Source organism: Nycticebus coucang, chromosome 2 (assembly GCF_027406575.1).
Source record: "Nycticebus coucang isolate mNycCou1 chromosome 2, mNycCou1.pri, whole genome shotgun sequence".
NCBI classification, from domain to species: Eukaryota; Metazoa; Chordata; class Mammalia; order Primates; family Lorisidae; genus Nycticebus; species Nycticebus coucang.
The window spans coordinates 132,577,897-132,599,596 of NC_069781.1; the positions used below are offsets into that span (position 1 = coordinate 132,577,897).

General features: G+C 48.6%; 1 protein-coding gene across 2 annotated transcripts; it reads right to left on the bottom strand.

The window, feature by feature from the left end:
- Positions 1-4,536: 4,536 nt before the first annotated feature.
- ARPIN (actin related protein 2/3 complex inhibitor) lies at positions 4,537-12,858 on the bottom strand. Of its 2 annotated transcripts, none has more exons than XM_053581877.1 (6): positions 12,619-12,858; positions 11,119-11,194; positions 9,065-9,197; positions 7,383-7,589; positions 6,824-6,984; positions 4,537-5,997 (listed from the first exon to the last, which is right to left on the bottom strand). In XM_053581877.1, exons 1-6 carry the CDS (start codon positions 12,708-12,710, stop codon positions 5,989-5,991), a joined length of 678 nt encoding a protein of 225 aa, XP_053437852.1. In that variant the 5' UTR covers positions 12,711-12,858; the 3' UTR covers positions 4,537-5,988. The 2 variants fall into 2 exon arrangements, with proteins under 2 accessions (XP_053437852.1, XP_053437853.1); XM_053581878.1 differs by having other exon boundaries at positions 4,537-6,027.
- Positions 12,859-21,700: the final 8,842 nt, after the last annotated feature.

The following is a 21,700-nucleotide window of genomic DNA, read 5'->3' on the forward strand; positions in this document are numbered from 1 at the left end:
ATTAGCCTTACCAACTATTAAAACCATATGATGGTTCAAATTATAAAAGGGAGACTTACTGAAGTATTATACATAATTTAGGCATAAAATAATTTTATTATGTGATGCAAGAGACATCGTAACAGTGGGAAAGAATTCAGTAAACAGGATAACTGGTTGGTAATTTGAAAATACCAGGTAAAGGGGCGGCGCCTGTGGCTCAGTGAGCAGGGCACCGGCCCCATATGCCGACGGTGGCGGGTTCAAACCCAGCCCTGGCCAAACTGCAACAAAAAAATAGCCGGGCGTTGTGGCAGACGCCTGTGGTCCCAGCTACTCGAGAGGCTGAGGCAGGAGAATTGCCTAAGCCCAGGAGTTGGAGGTTGCTGTGAGCTTTGTGATGCCACGGCACTCTACCGAGGGCAATAAAGTGAAACTCTGTCTCTACAAAAAAAAAAAAGAAAGAAAATACCAGGTACGTATTAAATATAAAAGAACAGGTAATGACCGAAATGGAAGAAAATTGAGTAACATCTGAAAAGAGAATACTTATTAGCTTAGAAACAATAAAAATCACAAAAGTCAGATACATCTAAATAAAGATATTAGTTTTGTCTGTGCAAAGACAAAATGGAAAAATAGTTGTTAAAATGTGGCAAACAGTTATATTAAAATAAAAATAACTCTGATAAACCAAAAAGAAAGACACACCCCCAATAGATAAATGGGCAAAGTAACTCAAGTAACAAAAGAGGAAACACTTCTAAGAAATGACAAAAACTATTTCAACTCACTATAAATGGAAAGGCAAATTTAGACGTGTGAAGTATTATTTTCACCTTCTCAAATAGCATTTTTTAAAAAAATGTTTTCATACCCAATCCTGACAAAAGGATAGCATGAAAATGGTTCTCACCTACGTTGCTGGTGAAAATTATAGTTTAGAACAACCCTTTGAGGAAGCAATTTGGCAAAATAACAAGAACTTTACAAAAGATTCATGGATTCCCAGTCATCTGAACTCCTGGGAATCTTTCCCTGGGTAGCGACTGTGGTTCAGTGGGTAGGGCACCAGCTCCATATACCAAGGGTAGTGGGTTCAAACCGGCCCCGTCCAAACTGCAACAAAAAATAGTTGGGCATTGTGGCAGGAGGTCCCAGCTACTCAGGAGGCTGAGGCAAGAAAGAGAATCACCTAAGCCCAAGAGCTGGAGGATGCTGTGAGCTATGACACTACAGCACTCTACCGAGGGCAACAAAGTGAGACTCTGTTTCTAAAAAAAAGAAAAGAACCCCCAAATATAGCATGTATGTGTGTGCATACATGCATGTATATGGCGCATAGGGAGGTGGCTGACAGAACTATATTGTTTTCAACATGTTTTGAAACATTACCTATATTAGCTAGTAATCAATTTAAATATCCAAAAATTGGACTATGACAGAACTCTTTATTCAATGGTAGTCAATCTTTAAAACAATGGTTTTGAAGACTATGTAGCAACATGGAAAGTGATTATGTAACATTTACTGGAAAAGCAATATCAAATTTTTGTGTGGGCATAGTATTACAACTATGTACAGAAATTTCATATTAAAAAGCCAAAAAAACAAAAATTATAAACATGACTAAGTGGAATTATGAGTCTTTTTGCCTCTTTAAATATATTTTTGAAATGCATTGCTATTTATGGAAATTAGTTTAACCCCTCAAAAATTTTTCCTATATGAATGGAAGCTCAAAGGTTTGCTTGGGTCTATTTGAAGATTTAAAGTAACTTTCCATTTCCATCACTGAACCCAGGGATGGGAAGCAAGCTACATGTTGGAGGAAAAATAGAAATTCAGATGTATAGGAAAAAGAGAACTCCCCCAAGAGCAGAGCCCCAACTAAGCAATGGAGTGGGGAAAAACCTGCTTTGGGGATGGCCAACCCGCCAAGACGCCAAGGCTGCCTGTCAAAACCATGTTTCTCAGCACAGCCCTCCCATAAGACGTTTCTTTTTCTTTCTTTCTTTTTTTTTTTTTGTAGAGACAGAGTCTCACTGTACCGCCCTCCGGTAGAGTGCCGTGGCGTCACAAGGCTCACAGCAACCTCTAACTCTTGGGCTTACGCGATTCTCTTGCCTCAACCTCCGGAGCAGATGGGACTACAGGCACCCGCCACAACACCCGGTTATTTTTTTGTTGTTGTTGCAGTTTGGCCGGGGCTGGGTTTGAACCCGCCACCCTCGGCATATGAGGCCGGCGACCTACTCACTGAGCCACAGGCGCCGCCCCCATAAAACGTTTCATACACAAAGATTCTACGGTCAACTAGACAAGGGAAATGTGTAACCATATCCTGTCTTGAAGAGTTAAAATATTAGCATACTAAAAGCTCTGAAAAATCCTACAGAAATGCCTATCTAATCTAACGTCAAGCAACACATTAGATCACAGAAGCACCACCACCACTTTCTGTTTTTCACGCACATTAACTTGCAGCAGACCCTTCAGGCTGCTCTGAGATGTGGCCCAGAACTCATGAAGAGAAAGCACAGAGAAAGCAACTGTGATGTGTGATGCAATCTGCGTTGTGTGGAGGAACTTGAACTCTTTCCCTGGAAGAGTAGTGGGATCCAGTCTGATTTCAGCTCCTGCCTCATGTCCTCAGTTCCCCACAGGTGCACTGACACTTTTGCCCACTAGCCAGGCTCTCCCTAAAGCCAGAGCCAGTTCTGACCAGAGCAGGAGGGACAGTGATCCTGGGCTGGGGTTTTGGTCTCACCATCTGTGGGGAGTTTAAGAGTTTTGCTGTCCTGGGTCTTCTACCCAGGGTGCTAGGACGAGGCCTGGTGCCCATGCAGGCCTGAGCAACTGTCCATCCTCTCCCTTCCTGGTCCTGGTGTTGTACTCATTACTACCTGTAACAAAAACTCGGACCCCACTTCAGGTATAAATCAGATGGTGATTTATTACACCTGTGCAGAGGGCTGCTGCCCTAAAGGGCAGGCAGCCCCGAAGAAAGGAGCAGGCTGCCTTTTATATTATTTTTTGCTGCGTGGCAAAAGCGAGTACAGAAGTGGAACGTGTCAGTTAGCTGGGGGCGGGGGAGGGGTTACAGTCAGGGGGCTACAGCGTGGTGGTTGGCACAAGGACAGCTTGGGAGACTCAGTAGCTTGGAAAACTCTGCTTGAGTAAGCTTTTACTATTGTTTTACCTATGGCTAGGAGTCTTGGGAACTCAGGAAACTTCCTTATTCTATTCTGAAAACTGTTCCCAGATTTTGCTGGGTGAGGGAGGGAGTTAGGGGCCTTTAGCTGGGTTGGTTATTACACTGGGGAAATAAGATTTTGCCTCAGTTTCCCTACCTGCTGACCCTGGACATTGTGGGGGTTTTTTTGTTGTTGTTTTTTGAGACAGACTCTCACTATGTTGCCCTCAGTAGAGTTCTGTGGTGTCACAGCTCACAGCAACCTCCAACTCTTGGGCTTAACGATTCTCTTGCCTCAGCCTCCCAGGTAGCTGGGACTATAGGTGACCGCCACAACACCTGGCTATTTTTGTTGTAGTTATTTAGTTGGCCCAGGCTGGGTTCGAACCCACCACCCTTGGTGTATGTGGCTGGCGCCATATCCACTGTGCTATGGACACCAAGCCTAGAACCTTGTTTTTATCCCCAGCCCACTTGGTTTTCCCATCCTGAGGGAAACTTAGCTCCCTAAGTTTCCCAACATAGGCTGGGCTTCTGCTAAAGGGCAGGTCACCCAGAACCATGACATCCTGCTCACATACCATACCACCTCCATTTACCTAGACTCTGGGCATCATCTCAACTCCTTCCTCTCTCCCTAGGTCCTGTTGCTTTTGGCCCCTGAATGTCCCTCAAACTGTTACCCTCTTTCCATCTTCCAGCCACTGCCATACTCCAGACTACTCCAGCCTCTCACCTGGACAACTAAGGCAAGTGAGCAATCTTTGAAATATACAAAGCAGATCTCTCCACAGGGTCACTGGCTTCCAGGATGTTAAGGATAAAGCCCCCGATTCTTTAATATGCCTGAAGATGCCTTGCCTGAGCTCCAGTCTCACCTCATACACACACCCCTATATCTCGTTGTTTGAGCTCACTCACAATGGCCTGCCCCTTCCTGAAGCCCTTCCAAGACACTAAACCCTTTTTGTTGCCTTAGGACCTCCCCCACTGACACTCCTTCTTTAGACAGTAGCTTGCCTTTGTGGCTTGGACAACAGAATGCCCTGTTGGGTGATTCCACCCCTAGTCAGTGCCCCCAGTTCAGTCCCCTCCTGCTCAACCACCCCCCTGACCACTCCCATGGCTGAAATCCCAGCATGGCCTGCCTGTAAGACCTTGCACTCAGACCGGTGAGATGGCTACTGACCCCTCTGGCCTCTGTATCCAAGGCCCTTCTGTATACCAAGGAAGCAGGGGTCGGCAGAAAGGAGTATAAGCTTTGCCCTTGACAGCTCTGGATTTGAATTCTGGCTCTGCCACTTATTAGCTCTGAGCTTCTTTTCTTCCTCTGTAATACACACATGGAATAGTCCTATAGTTAAGAACACAGGCTTTTATTTTTATTTTATTTTTTTGAGACAGAGCCTCAAGCAGTTCCCCTGGGTAGAGTGCTGTGGCCTCACAGCTCACAGCAACCTACAACCCTGGGCTTAAGCGATTCTCTTGCCTCAGCCTCCCAAGTAGCTGGGACTACAGGCGCCAGCCACAATGCCCAGCTATTTTCTGGTTGTAGTTGTCATTGTTGTTTGGTGGGCCTCAGCTGGATTCTAACCCACGTGCTCTGGTGGGTTAGAATAACCACCAAGCCAAAGAATATGGGCTTTTAAACTGCCTCTCTCCTCTGTGTACTATCTATGGAGCCTCTGAGCTTTAGTTTCATATGAAAAAATGTGATAATTATCATGGTATCTCATAGACTTGTTTTGATAACTGAGTAAGACATTATAAGCACTGAGTACCAAGAAACACTCAACAGACAGTGGGCATAATTATTATCATGGAAAAGTATCTGGCACATTTGAGACACGAGGAGGACTCAAGAATTATTAGTTCACCACCACTTTCTTTTCCTTAAGCCAAGCAGGATCCACATGCCACCAAGTCCTTAGGATATGGAGGTTTCATTCCAGACCTCTGCAAAGACCTGGGTGTGGGCACACTACCAAACAAGGCAGTGCTCATGACCAAAGAAAGATGGCTTCCTACTCGTGGAAGCATTGCTTAGCTGAAAGACGATTATGTGAGGCAATTCTCTTCTGAAGATTTAATCATTAATAAAAATGTATCTTAAAGGTACAAAACAACAAAAAAGATATTCTCAAAAATGTGGCCTGGCAGAGGGAGCTGGAGGGGTGAGGCCAGCAGCCCAACCCTGTGAACACTGTTGGCCTCACTGGGAAAAATTCCAGAAGGCAGCAGCCATGGAGGGCAGACAGGAAATCCTAGGAAATCAGGGGAGGAATAAATAACCCACAGGTTGGGGAAAAGGTAAAGAGGACAAGGAGGTTCAAAGCAAGAGACCTACCTCAAAGCTACCCCAGAGTGCTGAAGAGGGGCAGGCATGGGAGAACAGGGAACCAGACAAAGGAAGGAGACTACCACCTTCTCCCCTGAGCCACTCTGTTCAGACAAGGGATATTCCCTAATTGTACACTAAGACCAAGTCCAGTTCCCCTGAGATTGCGCTGGGGGACTTGACTACCACCTGCCTTCAGAAACAAGGCTGCCCTCTAGGGCAAGGGCATCATGAAAACATCTAGGAAGGCTGGACCGCATGGCAGGGCATGTGACACACAGCACAGGACCTTGGGGGCAACATCTCATCTTCCGTTTGGTTTAGCAGAGCTTGGTCACAGGGTATTCCAAGGCGGCAATAGGGAAGGCTTGGCGGACTGCTCTCTTCAGCTCCAGGGTGGAAGTTATGGAATAAATTCCCCACTGTGCAACAGAAGATGCTGGTTGGCTCCAGAGGTATCCACATGCCACTAACCTCAGTCAACCTAGAGAAATCCAAGGAATAAAATAGAAAGCTGTGCACAGAGCACAGGTTATAAAGGTCATCAGACAAACAGGGGCTCCACTACGTGCTACCTACCCATGGGGCCCCCTGCCTTGGTCTCACCTCCTCAGAGCTCCGCGGAAGCTGGCCTAGTAACCCCAATTCTTTTTCAGTGCAAGACTTTATTAAGATGGAGGGAATCCAGACACGTGGTCTGCCCGCCCCTGCTTTCTCTGTCTGACGTCATCTCCATCACCTAGATAAGTAGCCCATTTTTCTGTGACTTTGCTTTAAATGTTCAGTTTGGGGTTTTACGACATCAGTTCAGTTCTTCAGGCAAAATATGGCTCAGAAAACAATCATGAATAGGCTGAGGCACAACTGGGGGCTGACCCCTGGCACAAGGAAAACTAGTAAGGGTCAAGTCGGCCATTCTCCAGGCACTTTGGGCAAGAAGCCAGAACCAAAGGAGAAAAAAACACTCACTCAATGGCTGGATTGCCTCAACATGGCTAATGCGGTCCCTCAAAGTGCAAATATTTTGAGATTTAATACCCTCGTTAGCTCCCTCCTTCCCATCACTTGCTTTTATAGATCTTTGTAGATAGGCACAGTTTACACCCACCAACAAGATGGGTCCCAGGTCATCACCCTTCATACCTTCAAGGGATCTTCCTGATGCTAATACATTCTCAGGAATTCCATGGAATTCCACCAAATCCTGATGTCTCCTTGTCCTACCCCCAACCTCAACCAGTATGTACAAAACTCCTGCCATGAAGTATAACTACACATAACACCAAGGTCACAGTCATCCCCTGACCTACCCATTCCTCATCCTCCGCCCCATCCCCCTGCTCTTGGATCTCTGCTGTGGTGTCTGATGACTTCTGGGCCATGATGTTGTCTGTCCAGGATACCCCTGTCTTTCCATCACCAACAAAATTACACTTGGTCACTGCTCCAGCCTCAAGTTTGGCCAATGACTCTGAAAGAAGAAAAGGTGAATGTCCTCTGTCCCTGTGGCAGAAACGTAGTGGGGGCTGGGCCCATTCCGCTGGGGTCCTCTATGCCTAGGTTAAGCCATTGTTCTCTCCAGCCCTAGGTAGGACCCCGAAGGCAGTGGGGAGAGGTCACCCACAGGAACCTTGGAATTGGATGGTACCCTGGGACCAATGGCATCTAGCCTAATGAACTCAGGGTACTGGTCCAGGGATGTAGGAATAAATCTCAACCCCACCTACTTTGTGTCTGAATGGAGGCCAGAACTGGCCTGCTCCCATGAGCTGTAAGCAGGAGGGGTGAAGAGCTTGGGAAGGGAGCCCAGGAGCCCTATGGGCCACACAGGAACTGTGTGAGGGCCAAAGTAAGGGCCACATTGCTCACCCAGGAAGGGGCCATCACCCCGAGTCTTCAGCCGTAGCCCAGCCCCAAGCTCGAGCTCCACTGACGCCATCTCTGACTCGGGTACCCAGAATGCCACCGTCTGGGTGGGAGTGAGGCTCTCTGTCAGTGCCAGCAGCTCTGGCTTATTTACCAGCTTCCTCAGCTCCTCGGGCGTGAGCCTGTCGGAGTCTCCTTTGGCTTCCACCTCTGCAGGCACACAGCACAGGCATCACTGCACCATGACAGCAAGTGCTGACAGAGGGCCTTGGGGGACTCAGTCCCCATTCTGCTCATCAAGAAACCCCTCAGCAGAGGAGACACCAGCGTGGGTTCTGGGGCCAGGCTGGGCCCTACCGTAACTGGGACAAGTCACTTAACCTCTCTGTACCTGAAAAATATGATATCAATTTTTAACTGATAAGACTGACACGAGGTATAAATGAAATAAAGTGTATAAAGCACCTAGCACAGTGCTTGGGACATAACCCCTCATTGAGTGGTCATATGTTATCACTATTACCACTGTGTAGATGAAAAAAACCAAGGCTTAGAGAGGTTAAGTAATTGGCTCAAGGTCACACAAGGTAAAGGAGGCAGGATTCAAACCTTCCCCACACAATGCTGCCTCCCCACTGAGACCCTGTGACCTGGCAGGGGCTCTCTCAGGGCCTCCCCATCTGGGGTGGGCCCACCAGAACCAGGAGTAAGCCCAGGAACTCCCCAACTCAGGGAGGAACCTGAGCCCTAAGTCTGCAGGGGCCAGGATGGGGAAGGGGCCCCCAGACTGTGAAGTTGAGCCCAGCCTCTCAGAGCTGGGGACGCCCACGTGGTCCTGAAACTTCATGACAGTGTGCAGGCTCACTCTACAGAATCCTGAGTATGTCCCACGGGCTGCCTTCTCCGCACCATGCCCAGGTTGCTACACTGCTGAAGAAACTCCCAGCCTGCCAACACGTTCCAAGGGCCACATTCCACCCAGAGAAAACCTCAGTCAAACTATCAGGGACACCACTGGGACTGCCCAGACAGCTCGTACAGAAGACACCCCATTCTGAAGCCTCTGCCCAGATCAACCTCCCCCCGACAAATCACCCCACCTACTTTGCAAGAGAACAGAAGTCATCAGGTGGGGTCTCTCACTTCCCAGCCACCTACCACCTACCCACTAGCTCACTTCTAACCACACAAAACCTCTCCTCCTTCCTTTCGGTCTCAAGTGCCAAATTCCTTCTGTGCCTCAAGCCAGTTTCTCACCTGGGCTCCAGACTCCCCACACGCCCTGGAGGACCTTCTCTCCTCTTCACTACCAGGTATTTTGTTACAGCAGCACAAAAGTACAGAGACAGGGCTCAAGGACCAAATGGGGATTTGGGCAGTAAAATGAAGACTGCTGGGGGCCTGGAATGGCCCTGCAGGAAGGCAGCTGGAGCCCAAAGCCATGTCTGAGACAATTCTGTCACAGGGCAGCAGACAGGAACGCTGGCCCGGCTGCTGAGACTAAGGCAGGGCAGTGGCCTTCCTCTGCGTGAGTGGGAGGCAGGAAGGAGTCCAGCCAGGGGGGGCCCAGGCCCGATACAGCTTCAAGGCCAACCATGCTGAGAAGGCATTTTCTAGGGCCCAGGGGATTCAGGAGACAAAGGCAGGCCGAGCTGTAGGGAGGGAAGGAGGACAGAGGTACCTACTGTAGGAAGACATGAGGAAGCCGGTGTTCACCTTCCTGGTGGTGCTGAAGTTGGGCTCGATTTCATCTCCCTTGAGATTGAATTTACGGCGATGGATAAAACTGGGCCGGATATACAGCACGTAGTAGCGCTCCTGGAGCCAGGCAGACAGAGATGAGGGCCTGCTTCACCCAATCAACATACACTCCGGGCTCTGGCTGCTGCCCTGTCCACCTCACCCTCTGCCCAGAAGCCTACGTGAGCTCCAAGACACAGTCAAGCTGAGCAGATGCCCTACTCCAATATTCATCATTCATGTGTTCACAACGGCCTCGCCACATAAGAACTGTGCCAGATATCTGTGACAGGGCATGCATGGGGCCTGACTCTGAGCTTCCACACAGCCAGAGACAGAAGACCATAACCCAGGCATCAAGGACCACAAACTCCATAAGGCAGGAGTAGATGCTGCCAAAGTGCCATGGGAGAGGTACTGAGAGGGCAGCCATTCTGCTCCCCAACAGATGTAGTGCCTGAGGCAATCACTCCTAGCCTTCTGGGCTCAGTTTCCACTGCGGCATGGAGACAATGTGATGCCTACTTTCAGGAATGTCATAAGGGTTCAGTGAGATAACAGAGGAGCCAGCACAGTACAATACAGGAAGTGTGCTGTCAATTGCCACTTGCCAGCTATTCTAATCAAAACAGGAGGAAGAGACACTCCCAGAAACTGAAGATAGGGGCCACCTCCTGGGTGAACAAGGAAGGTGAGAGCCTGAAGGACAGAGAAGCTGCACCTGTGAGAGTGAGGCTATGGGAAGCATACGAATAGCCCAGGACCATGCATACAAGTCAAGAGGACTGTGTGATGATAGAGGCCTGGACGGAGTCCTGCCTGCGAAAGCAGGTAGGATCAGTCTGAGGCAGGCCTTGAGTTAGCAATTAAGAGTTTGGATTTTATCTGGTAGACAAGAAGAAATCCTGAAAAAGTTTGTGAGCTGCAGCAGCAAGACCCTGATGTCTTTCCAAACACAATTTGGAAGCAGGCCAGGGATGATGAGCTTTAGAGGGAGCCAGAAGGCAGGAGGGCAGGTACAAGGTCATATCAGGACAGGCTGAGGGCCCACATAAGGTGAGTAGATGTGGAAAGAGGAAGGGAGAGGAAGGAACAGGCAGGGCAGAAGTCCAGCAGTACCTGGCATTGCTCATGAGGCAAGACAGGCGAACAGCAGAGGTTTGCAGGCTAGTGGCTGGTAGACTATCACCAGGAACTAGCCAGGGAGGAGCTGGGAAAATATCCTGCCAATCTGAAGGCAGCTGGGCCAGGCAGCCCCTACCAGCATGGGGACATGCTAACGGGGATCTGGATTGGTGCCTATATGCTAATGTGCTGAGGGGGGTGGGGTGTAGCATAGCATCTCAACATGAAAACAAGGGTGTCAGAGAGCTGAGGCTGTTCCCATGGGTACAGGAGAGAAATATGGGCTCCTAGGCGCTTTGTGTAGCACCAGGCCTCTGGACCCCCCTCAAGAGGGCATTTTTAGAGGCCAAGGTCAGTTTGAGGCCAATGAGATAGGGTGGTCAGCATATCTAGCTTGAGCTATTGACAGTGGGGTGGGAACTCAGAATCAGAAAGGAAACACAAGCTAACATAAGTGCTGAATGCCATGTATACCTGTGAACATCTGAGATGGGGTCACTGGTGATAAAGAGAATGTCCCTAGGAGGCTGAGAGAACAAATGTAGCTGTGACATGGATATGGGGACTGCCGTCCTTGCAGTGTCACCAATGTAGACTTCACATTCAAGCTAAATTGGTAGGGCCTGGCCTGTCTTCCCAGCTAGAAAGACCCTAGGCCCTCCCTACCACCCACATGCTGCCTGGCATAGCCTACCGCATCATTTCCATTCTCAATTGGTCTGGCTGATGATCTCCCCACCCACTTCCCCACCTGCTCTCCAAGCCCATCAGGGAAGGAGCTGGATCTCAAGTTTTGGCACTGGAAGAGCCTAGCACAAAGGAGAGGCCTTGGTGGGTGAGGACAGTCCAGTCAGGGCCCTGTAGGCATCCTCACCTTCCTGCCATGGTCATCCAAAACGCTGTGCCGAGATACATCAACCAGTTCTCCCTCCAGCAGGATGCCATTTCCCCTGAGAATGAGAAGGAAAGAAGGGCTAGCCAGCTCTGCCAGTCCTCGGGAAAGAGCAACATGTAAATCCCACCATGTCTCCCATTCACTTGGCCTTGAGCAGGACCCTTTCTCTGTGCTTCCCACAAAGGGGCCTCCATCCCTCCAAGGGTCACAGAGGCTGGGGCACTGCCCAGAGGGCAAGAGGAACCTTGTTAGGCAGCCCTAAGACCAAGCAATGGTCCCCTCCTACGCGGTCACTGGGAGTATTATGACCAGCACTTCAGTCTTATCTACAAAATGGGGAGAAAAACAGCTGCTCACTTTTGCCCTCTGATGTGATACAAGATCATGCATTGAAGGTGTTTAGTAGACTAAGTGCTTACTAAATACAGAAATTTTAATTTTTTTTATTTATTTAGCCGTTTTGGAGGGACTTAGCTGCTAGAAATTATCTTCCCTTTTCACCTATTTAAAAGACTGTCATATTCCTGTTCTCATTCACATCCACGTGGTCTTCAACCCAAGGAAAGGGTTATTGCTGCTTTAGAGGTGGAGAAACACAGACTCAGAAGTTTTGGGACTAGCTTAAGGTCACAAGGTCCCTCAATGAGAAGAACTGGAACCTCGCCGTCTCATTCTAGTTTTCATAAAAGCACAGCCTGGCTCTTCCTTTTGGGAAAGCACAGAAGTGGGAGAGGGATAAGGATGGCTGAGATGACACTTGGAGAGGGAGGGGTGGGAAGGGAGAGTCCCCTCTACCTTACCTGCCTCTATCCACCCCTCCCTATTCTTTTAAGAAATATTTAGCTGACAAGGATTGTATATATTCAAAGCGCATACCACGACAATTTCATATACGTACACATTGCGTGATTATCACCACGATCAAATTAATGAGCAGGTCTGTCACCTCCCAAGTGTCCATTAGGGGCCCAAAACTTTTTCGTCTAGTAAATTAAACTTCAGACCCTTTCACCATTGTCTTCCCATTTCCTCCACCTCCCAGCCACTGGGACTACCCTTCTACTGTCGGTTTCTATGGTTCAACTTTTTCAGATTCCACACAGTATTCATCTTTCTGCGCCTGGCTTATTCACTCGCATAAGTCTTTAGAGTCTGTAATGGCGAATGGAAGGTTCCTCAGTTCTCGTGACCCAGTGAACGCCGGGCCGGCTCTCCCCCCACCGCCACCCACGCCCGGCCAGGCCGCCGCCAGGAAGCGCAGCAGGTGGCGATGGCTGCTTTACAGCCGCAGGGACGCAGGGTGGAGCAAGCCGACCACCCGAGCCCGCTCTGGGAGACCCTTCGAAGGCGCAGACAGTTGTGGGCCGCCGCGCGTCGCGGGCGACCGGGAGCAGCAGTGGGACGCGGTCGGCGGCCCCAACCTCCCCCATCGCCCCGCCGTCCCGGGGCGGATCACGGCGGCGCGGGCGCGGGGCCTACCCCTGGTGGGTGGCGGGGTCCCAGGCGGTGGGCAGACGCGCGCTCCGTACAGCCTTGTTCTGGAGGGCGCCGTCACTGTAGATACGGCTCATCCTCCAGACTGCGGCAGGGCGCGAGCCCAGCAGCCTCACTGCCGCGGAGCCGGGAACGCGCGGCCCGCCCCAGGCGGCCTTAAAGGGGCCGCGCCGGGTGCAGCGTGCTGTGCCGCGCGGGGACTCGGGGAAGCCGAGCCCCAGGGCTACGCCCGCCCCCAGCACCGCGCAAAGGGCAAACTGAAGCCGGAAGATCGCTCTTAGTGTTAGCTTCGGAAGGCCGGGCTTCCGGGACTCCGGAATGGAGAGGAAGAGACAGCCATCAGGGAGGTCCCGGCGGCCAGCTCGGAAGCTGCCCGTGGCCCTACAGAGCTGACAAACAGTCCCAGGGATCTGCGACAAAGGAGTCAGGACCACCAAAGTTAATCCCAGCTGTGTGAGCTTGGGCAAGTCCCCCAACCTCTCTGAGCCCTCGCTACTTCCTCTGTAAAATGGGGTCAGTATCCCAGGGCTGTGAGACCCAGGAGCACAGCATTGCCCTCCCTCTCTCCTCCCGCACTTCCTAACTCCTTCCCAGTTCCCCAGTGCCCTTGTGTGTGTGTATGTGTGTGGGGGGGAGATATAGTATGACCCTGAGACGTTGGGGAGTATTGGTTCTCTTACCTTCTTTGTGCCAGGTATTGGAACAGGTGGGCTCGTTTAGGGAGGCCAGGCTGGGGGAGTATTCCAAGGGGGGTTGGCCAGGTAGACTAGGTGGGTGTCCAAGATGAGCGATCAATATTGGAAGAAGGCTCTTTTGTTTTCAAGGGCCCCTTTATTAAAAAAAATAATAATAAAATTATATTTTTTGAAAGAGTCTCATTTTGTTGCCTCTCATTTTGGTAGAGTAGCGCGGCGTCACAGCTGACAGCAACCTTAAACGCTTGGGTTCAAGTGATTCTTTTTTTTTTTTTTTTTTTTTTTTTTGCAGTTTTTGGCCGGGGCCTGGGTTTGAACCCACCACCTCCAGCATATGGGGTCTGCGCCCTATCCCTTTGAGCCACAGGCGCCACCCAGGTTCAAATGATTCTTTTGCCTTGGCCTCTGGAGTAGCTGGGAATGCAGACATCACCTTAACACCCGGCTATTTTCAGAGATGGGGTCTCGCTCTTGCTCAAGCTGGTGTTGGAACTCCTGAGCTCAAGCAATCCACCCTCCTCTGCCTCCCAGAGTGCTGGGATTACAGGTGTGAGCCACACGCCCAGCCTTAAAAAATTTTTTAAATTATATTTAACCACCACATTAGTATAGAGATGAAAGTATTACTATATAAAAACATTTTCGGGGCAGCGCCTGTGGCTCAGTGAGTAGGGTGCCGGCCCCATATACTGAGACTGACAGGTTCAAACCCAGCCCCGGCCAAACTGCAACAACAAAAAAATAGCCGGGCCTTGTGGCGGGTGCCTGTAGTCCCAGCTACTCGGGAAGCTGAGGCAAGAATCACCTAAGCCCAAGAGCTGGAGGTTGCTGTGAGCTGTGACGCCCAGCACTCTACTGAGGGCAACATCTCTATAAAAAAAGTAAAAATAAAAACATTTTCTTCAGCCTACAAAATTCTTCTGATTTTAAAAGAAAGCCAGTTGCGGTGGTGGTACCTATAGTCCCAGCTGCATGGGAGGGTGAAGCCAGAATGAGGAAGGAGGATTGTTTGAGCCCAAGAGTTTGAGTCCATCCTGGGCAACACAAGGAGACACCTATTAAAAAAATAAATGAGTTAAAAAAAATTTTTTCTTTTTTTTTTGAGACAGAGCCTCAAACAGTTACCCTGGGTAGAGTGCTGTAGCATCACAGCTCACAGCAACCTCCAACTCCTGGGCTCAAGAGATTCTCAGTCTCCCAAGAAGCTGGAATTATAGGGGCCCGCCACAATGCCTGGCTATCCCTTGGTTGCAGCCATCATTGTTTGGCGGGCCTGGGCTGGATTTGAACTGGCAGGCTCAGGTGTATGTGGCCGGTGCCTTAGCCACTTGAGCCACAGGCACCCAGCCAAATGAGTTAAATATTTAAAAGAAAATTAGATGTTTAGGCTTGGTGCCCATAGCACAGAGGTTGTGGCACTAGCCACGTGCACTGATGCTGACAGGTTCAAGCCCAGCCCAGGCCAGCTAAGCAACAATGACAACTGCATCAACAAAGAAAATTACCGGGTGCTGTGGTGGGTGCCTGTAGTCCCACCTACTTGGGAGGCTGAGGCAAGAGAATCACTTAAGCCCAAGACTTAGAGGTTGCTGTGAGCTGTGATGCTATGACACTACCGAGGGTAACCTAGTGAGACCCTGTCTCAAAAAACAAAAACAGACAAAAAAGATTTTAATGTTTATTTCCTAAACTGTATCAATTATCATGGGAGGAAAATAGAACTTTGTTGGACTTTTTTGTATCTATTTTGCAGTTTATTAATGTCTCCATATTAACTTATAAGCCACAGGTACACCATGGAAATGGTATCAAGTCATCTTAGATTAATACCATTCAGTATGCAATTCCTACAACCAAGTCCCCTTGCTCTGATTTTGTTATTATAATATTTTTAAATTTTCCTGATTGCCAAGGACAATGGCTCTGGCCTGTAATCCTAGCACTCTGGGGGGCCGAGGTGGGAGGACCCGTTGAGCTCAGGAGTGAGACCAGTCTGAACAAGAGCAAGACCCCATCTCTATTAAAAATAGAAAAATTATCCAGACGTTGTGTCAGGCGCCTATAGTCCCAGCTACTCAGGAAGATGAGACAGGAGGATGGCTTGAGCCCAGGACTTTGAGGTTGCTGTGAGCTAGGTTGAGGCCACTGCACTGGGGGGCAGAGTGAGACTCTGTCTCAAAAAAAAAAAAAAAATTAAAATGTTGTCTATTAAAATTGTTAGCAAAAGGGCCAGGTGCCATGGCTCACTCCTGTAATCCCGCACTCTGGGAGGCTGAGGCGGGCAGATCTCCTGAGTTTGAGACCAGCCTGAGCTATAAGACTCTGAAAATAGCCGGGCATTGTGGTGGGCACTTGTAGTCCCAGCCACTCAGGAGGCTGAGGCAAGAGAATCACTTCAGCCCAAGAGTCTAAGGTTGCTGTGAGCTATGGCATCATGGCACTCTACCAAAGGTGACAAAGTGAGACTCTGTCTCAAAAAAAAAAAAAATTGTTAGCAAAAGGAGGTAAATACATAGCTATGGAAACTAAAAGCCCATTAGTTAGTTCTGTGGGCTTCTTTTGAGGCCAGTCCTGGAGGGATTTAACTATGTGCCCACAAGGTCATGTGCCTTTATAAAATTTGCATAGGTAAGGCAATTTTGCTACAACCAAGTAAGACCACTATCTCTTTTTGCCCAGTATTCTTTGCCTCATGTCAGGAGTGGGATATGGATGAAGGGAAAATGACATCTGATATGTTTAGTGGGATAGATTCATATGGTCTGTGGTCTATTCTATCTACAATTATTGCTGGCCAGCCTGAGATCAGAATATTCTACCTTCCTCTGTCCTGACTTATCTGGAGCAGGGCACAGTGTGGGTGACATGGAGGATCAGGGCAGAGGTCACATCACAGTGGAAATATGCCCTACAGTGCCTGGCACAGAGACTGTGGTACTAGAGAAGGAGCAAGGTGTGAAACATTGAGCCAGAGGCTGATGTGTAGAAACTTCTTCCAATTATTTGACAGGTAAAATTGTAAGTGGAAGGTTCTCCTTAACTCTGGTTGAAATCAAAGTTTTTCAGGAATGTCTGGCTAAAGCTGTGCATGTAATTACAAACACACCAGCCTTTCTTTTCCCTATTTTTTGATGGTCACTGGGCAAATAGAATTTATCAGGATTCCTGTGTAGGACACAAATGTGTAGCAGTAAAACAAATAGAGAGGGGATGCCTTTGTGTGCAGAATCTTAGGTTTCATGCATCAGATTCCATCTTAGCATATCTGACCCATCTTGTCCTGAAAAAGTATGGTGGTTCCAGAAGAATAGCGTGCCAAATTGTACCAATGCAGTGAAAAAGCCCTGAGAAACGATATGCACACTACAGAGCAGAAGATACAAGACAAAGGAAGCACTGGGGAGAGAAAGCATAACATGAAATAAGATGCCAGAATGATGGCCGAACCTGTCCATCACGTCACATCAATAAATGCAAATGGAGCTAGCCTCATTTGGAAAGAAAATCTATGCTATGTCTTTGGATGAGACATCTCTTAATGCCACATCAGAGCCTCTCAGCCTGTCCTGGCCTCCCTCTAGTGACCAATTCTGGGCTCTCATTAACTTTATGCAGAAGTACTCCCCTGACCTCATGGCCACCCCATGCCATTTGCCCCACAAGACAGCTGGTCCTGAGAGTGAACCTGGAAAGAAGACACCCAGAACAGGATTGTGAAATTGTATTACTCACAGTTTTCATAACAACAGGGACACAATTACTAGTGGTAAGTAGTTTGTGAATACTCTTGGCAGAAAGTGGCATCAACATTTCTTTTTCTTTTTTGGCTGGGGCTGGGTTTGAACCCACCACCTCTGGCATATGGGGCCGGCACCCTACTCCTTTGAGCCACAGGTGCCACCCTGCCTCAACATTTCTAAGGCTTTCACCTGCAGTTAATTGGGGTGAGGTGCAGGTGAGAGGTAAAATTGAGCTGGAAAGAGGGGTGCCTATGGCATTTGATTGGCATGGGTGTAATAATAATTATAAGAAATTCAAGGCAGGCCAGCTTTTACTACTAGCACTGAAACGTGGCAAATGGAAAATAATAGGTTCATGGTAGCTAACAGCCTTTATGGCAGCTTTTTTCCCCCTTAAACTCATGAAATAAAACAGTATTTTTTTTTTTTTTCAACAGAATCTCACTTTGTCACCCATGGTAGAGTGCTATGTCATCGTAGATAGACTCTTGGGCTCAAGCAATTCTCATGCCTCAGCCTCCCAAGCAGCTGGGACTACAGGCACCCACCACAATGCCCAGCTATTTTTAGAGATGGGGGTCTCACTCAAGGTCAGGCTGGGCTTGAACTTGTGAGCTCAGGTGATCTGCCCGCCTTGGCCTCCCAGAGTTCTGTGGGATTACAGGCATGAGCCACCGTGCCTGGCAAAACAGTATTTTTTTAAACTTTGTTTTGAGACAGAATCTCACTCTGTCACCCAGGCTGGAGTGCAATGGCGTCAGCCTAGCTCACAGAAACCTCGAAGTCCAGAGTTCAAATGATCCTCCTGCCTCAGCCTCCTAAGTAGCTGGGACTACAGGCATGTGCCACCATGCCCAGCTAGTTTTTTTTTTTTTTTTTTTGTAGAGACAGAGTCTCACTGTACCGCCCTCTGGTAGAGTGCCATGGCGTCACACGGCTCACAGCAACCTCTAACTCTTGGGCCTACGCGATTCTCTTGCCTCAGCCTCCCAAGCAGCTGGGACTACAGGCGCCCACCACAACGCCCGGCTATTTTTTTGTTGCAGTTTGGCCAGGGCTGGGTTTGAACCCGCCACCCTTGGCATATGGGGCCGGCGCCCTACTCACTGAGCCACAGGCGCCGCCCGCCCAGCTAGTTTTTTGCAGCACCTTTTAAGGAGAGACTCTTACCTCCTGAAGCTTCATGGCTAACTGCTAAAAATTAGGCTCAGCATCTGAGGGGCAACAATGGCTGAAGGAGCCCCATGCATAGGTAGCCTTCATAGATCTTCTGTCAAATTCCTGGCCCCATTAGGAAAAGAGTAAGACCCTGGGTTGTGGACAATGGGAGCATAAGCCTGAAAACTTTGAGAACCTTGAACATGAAACCTGGAATATGAAACTCGCGTGGAACAACGGTGGAGATGCCAAAATTTCCTTGGACACAGCATTGAAGCAGTTACAAAGCTCAGAGAGAAAAGATTTTCCTGCATAAGACCTGAGAACCTGCCATCTGCCTGTGCCCAGATAGTCTCAGAAGCATAGGTAATTTGGATGTCTCTTAGGTCCCTGTGGGTTTCGTGGGGGTGGATACTCACATGGGGCTGGATCCCCAAGTAAAGGTGAAGGATGGGATTTGGGAGTGGCAGAGGGCTTATGGCAGCACTTACCCAGACAAGGTAAATGTAGTTGCTGGGAGAGGCAAATGGCCGGAGCTGGCAATTATGGTGCCTTGACAATTTTTATGATATTACTGGGGTTGAGATAGACAGACTGTTCCTGGTGTTTTATGTGTATTTTTTTTAAAAAGTCTAGAGCTGAGGGGGAAAAGACTGATGATCACTGAAGTGGAAAATTACAGTCCCTTGTCCATTTCCAGACCTGAATCAGTTCTCAGATGCAAATCATTGCTGGAAAGAGAGCTGCATCCCCTTGAGAAACACCAGTGCAATTACATATGAAAATAATCCTCTAGTCCTGCCTCAGGGGCCTCAGTGCCCATTTAATCAAATAACTGTGCACTGGGGAATAGACATGACCCAGAATTTTAAAAGAGGGGTCTAAGCTGACACTGACGTCAGGAGACCTGAAGGGCCCTCCTAGAGTCAGAGTGGGCTTATGCAAGTCCAGCAGTAAATGAAATTTGACCCAATTCCTTTTGCGTTGACCAGACGGGTGTCAGGAAAATTGATTCCCAAATAGATTAGAGATAAACGTTTTTAAAAAACTGTAAAATAGTAGGGTGCCGGCCCCATATACCGAGGGTGGGGGGTTTAAACCCAGTCCCGGCTGAACTGCAACCAAAAAATAGCCGGGCGTTGTGGCGGGCACCCGTAATCCCAGCTGCTCGGGAGGCTGAGGCAGGAGAATTGTGGAAGCCCAAGAGCTAGAGGTTGCTGTGAGTCCTGTGACATCATGGCACTCTACTGAAGGAGGTAAAGTGAGACTCTGTCTCTACAAAAAAAAAAAAAAAACTATAAAATACTAGAAGAAAACATGGGGGAAAGTTTAATAATCTCTTTTTTTTTTTTTTTCTTTTTTGTAGGCACAGAGTCTCACTTTATCACCCTCGGTAGAGTGCCATGGCATCACACAGCTCACAGCAACCTCCAACTCCTAGGCTGAAACGATTCTTTTGCCTCAGCCTCCTGAGCAGCTGGGACTACAGGCGCCCGCCACAACCCCCAGCTATTTTTTGGTTTGCAGTTCAGCCGGGGCCGGGTTTGAACCCGCCACCCTCGGTATATGGGGCCGGCGCCTTACCGACTGAGCCACAGGTGCCGCCCCAATAATCTCAATGTATGTTGGCTTTTCTAAACAAAAACAAAGTATTGCCATTAAAAAAAACGATTGACAAATTTGGTGGGGGCTGAGGGGTGTTTTGTTATTTTGAGACTCTGGTGCCCAGGTTAGAGTACAGTGGCTTCATCATAGCTCACAGTAATTTCAAATTCCTGGGCTCGGGCGGCGCCTGTGGCTCAAGGAGTAGGGCGCCAGTCCCATATGCTGGAGGTGGCGGGTTCAAACCTAGTCCTGGCCAAAAACAAACAAACAAACAAAAAAAGTTCCTGGGCTCAAGCCATACTCCTGCCTCAACTACTCGAGTAGCTTGGACTACAGGCACCCACCACAACACCTGGCTAGTTTTTCTATGTTTAGTAGAAACAGGGTCTCACTCTTTCTCAGGCTGGTCTCACTCCTGACATCAAGGGATCCACCGCCTCAGCTTCCCAGATGATTACAGGCATAAGCCATAGCACATGGCCAAGACTGATAAATTTTGTTTCTTTAAGTTTTAGAGTTTCTGCGCTGACATGATAATGGCATTATTAAAATATCTCAACCTTGGGCGGCACCTGTGGCTCAGTGAGCAGGGCGCTGGCCCCATATGCCGAGGGTGGCGGGTTCAAACCCAGCCCCGGCCAAAATGCAACAACAACAACAAAAAAATAGCCAGGCGTTGTGGCGGGCACCTGTAGTCCCAGCTGCTCGGGAGGCTGAGGCAAGAGAATCACGTAAGCCCAAGAGTTAGAGATTGCTGTGAGCCGTGTGACGCCACAGCACTCTACCCGAGGGCAGTACAGTGAGACTCTGTCTCTACAAAAAAAAAAAAAGAAATATATCTCAACCTTGGCAGGGTGCAGTGGCCTCACTCTGGGAGGCCAAGGCAGGTGGATTGCCCGAGCTCATGAGTTCAAGATCAGCCTGAGCAAAAGCAAGACCCCATCTCTACTAAAAGTACAAAAACTGAGACAAGAGGATCGCTTGCGCCCAAGAGTTGGAGGTTGCTGTAAGCTATGATGCCACAGCACTCTACCAGGGGTGACAGCTTAAGACTCTATCTCAAAAAACAAACAAACAAAAAAAAAAAACTCAACCTCACTCCATGGTTTTAATTTGAAAATGTTTAATTATAAATAAGGTTGAGTATCTTATTAAAATGTTCTACAAACCATTTATATTTATTTATTGTGTTTCATCCTTTTCCTTTCCTCCTCCCGTAGTTTAGTAAAGATCAAAACATTTGCCAATAAAGATTTGGCTAAGCATGGAAAAACAGCCATTGTATATATTTCTGGAGAAAATATGTGTGTAAATTGCTGCAATTTTTTTTTTTTTAAGAGACAGAGTCTCACTTTGTTGCCCTCGATAGAGTGCTATGGCGTCACAGCTCACAGCAACCTCCAGCTCTTGGGCTTAGGCGGTAATTCTCTTGCCTCAGCCTCCCAAGTAGCTCGGACTACAGTTGCCTGCCACAACACCCAGCAATTTTTTTTGTTGCAGTTTGGCCCGGGCTGGATTTGAACCTACCACCCTCAGTATATGGGGCCAGAGCCCTACTCACTGAGCCACAGGCACCACCCTGGTGCAACTTTTTTGATGGGACACTTAAATTGTCTATTAAAATTATAAACACATAGCTTTGACCCAGCAATTTAATTCTAGGAATAGAAATGTTTGTGTGATTTTACTATTTTAAAAAACTAGTCCGGGAGGAGGAGCAAGATGGTGGCTGAGTAACAGCTTCCTTGCAACTGGGCATGGTGAGTCTGGGGAGACAAGACTCCAGGCATCTCTGGCTGGTGGGATCTGCCCATAAACATCCCTTTGAGGACACAGGGAGTCAGTGAGAGACTTCTGGCCCACAGGAGG

Bases quoted from the DNA above. Each gene is read 5' to 3' on its own strand.
- ARPIN (XM_053581878.1), bottom strand. From the start codon at position 12,710: ATGAGCCGTATCTACAGTGACGGCGCCCTCCAGAACAAGGCTGTACGG. The intron at 6,985-7,382 runs GTGAGCAATGTG...TTCTTCTTTCAG, and splicing joins GGGTGATGGCCCCTTCCTGG to AGTCATTGGCCAAACTTGAG. The intron at 6,028-6,823 runs GTAGGTCAGGGG...CTCTGTGCACAG, and splicing joins GGGCGGAGGATGAGGAATGG to CTTTCTATTTTATTCCTTGG.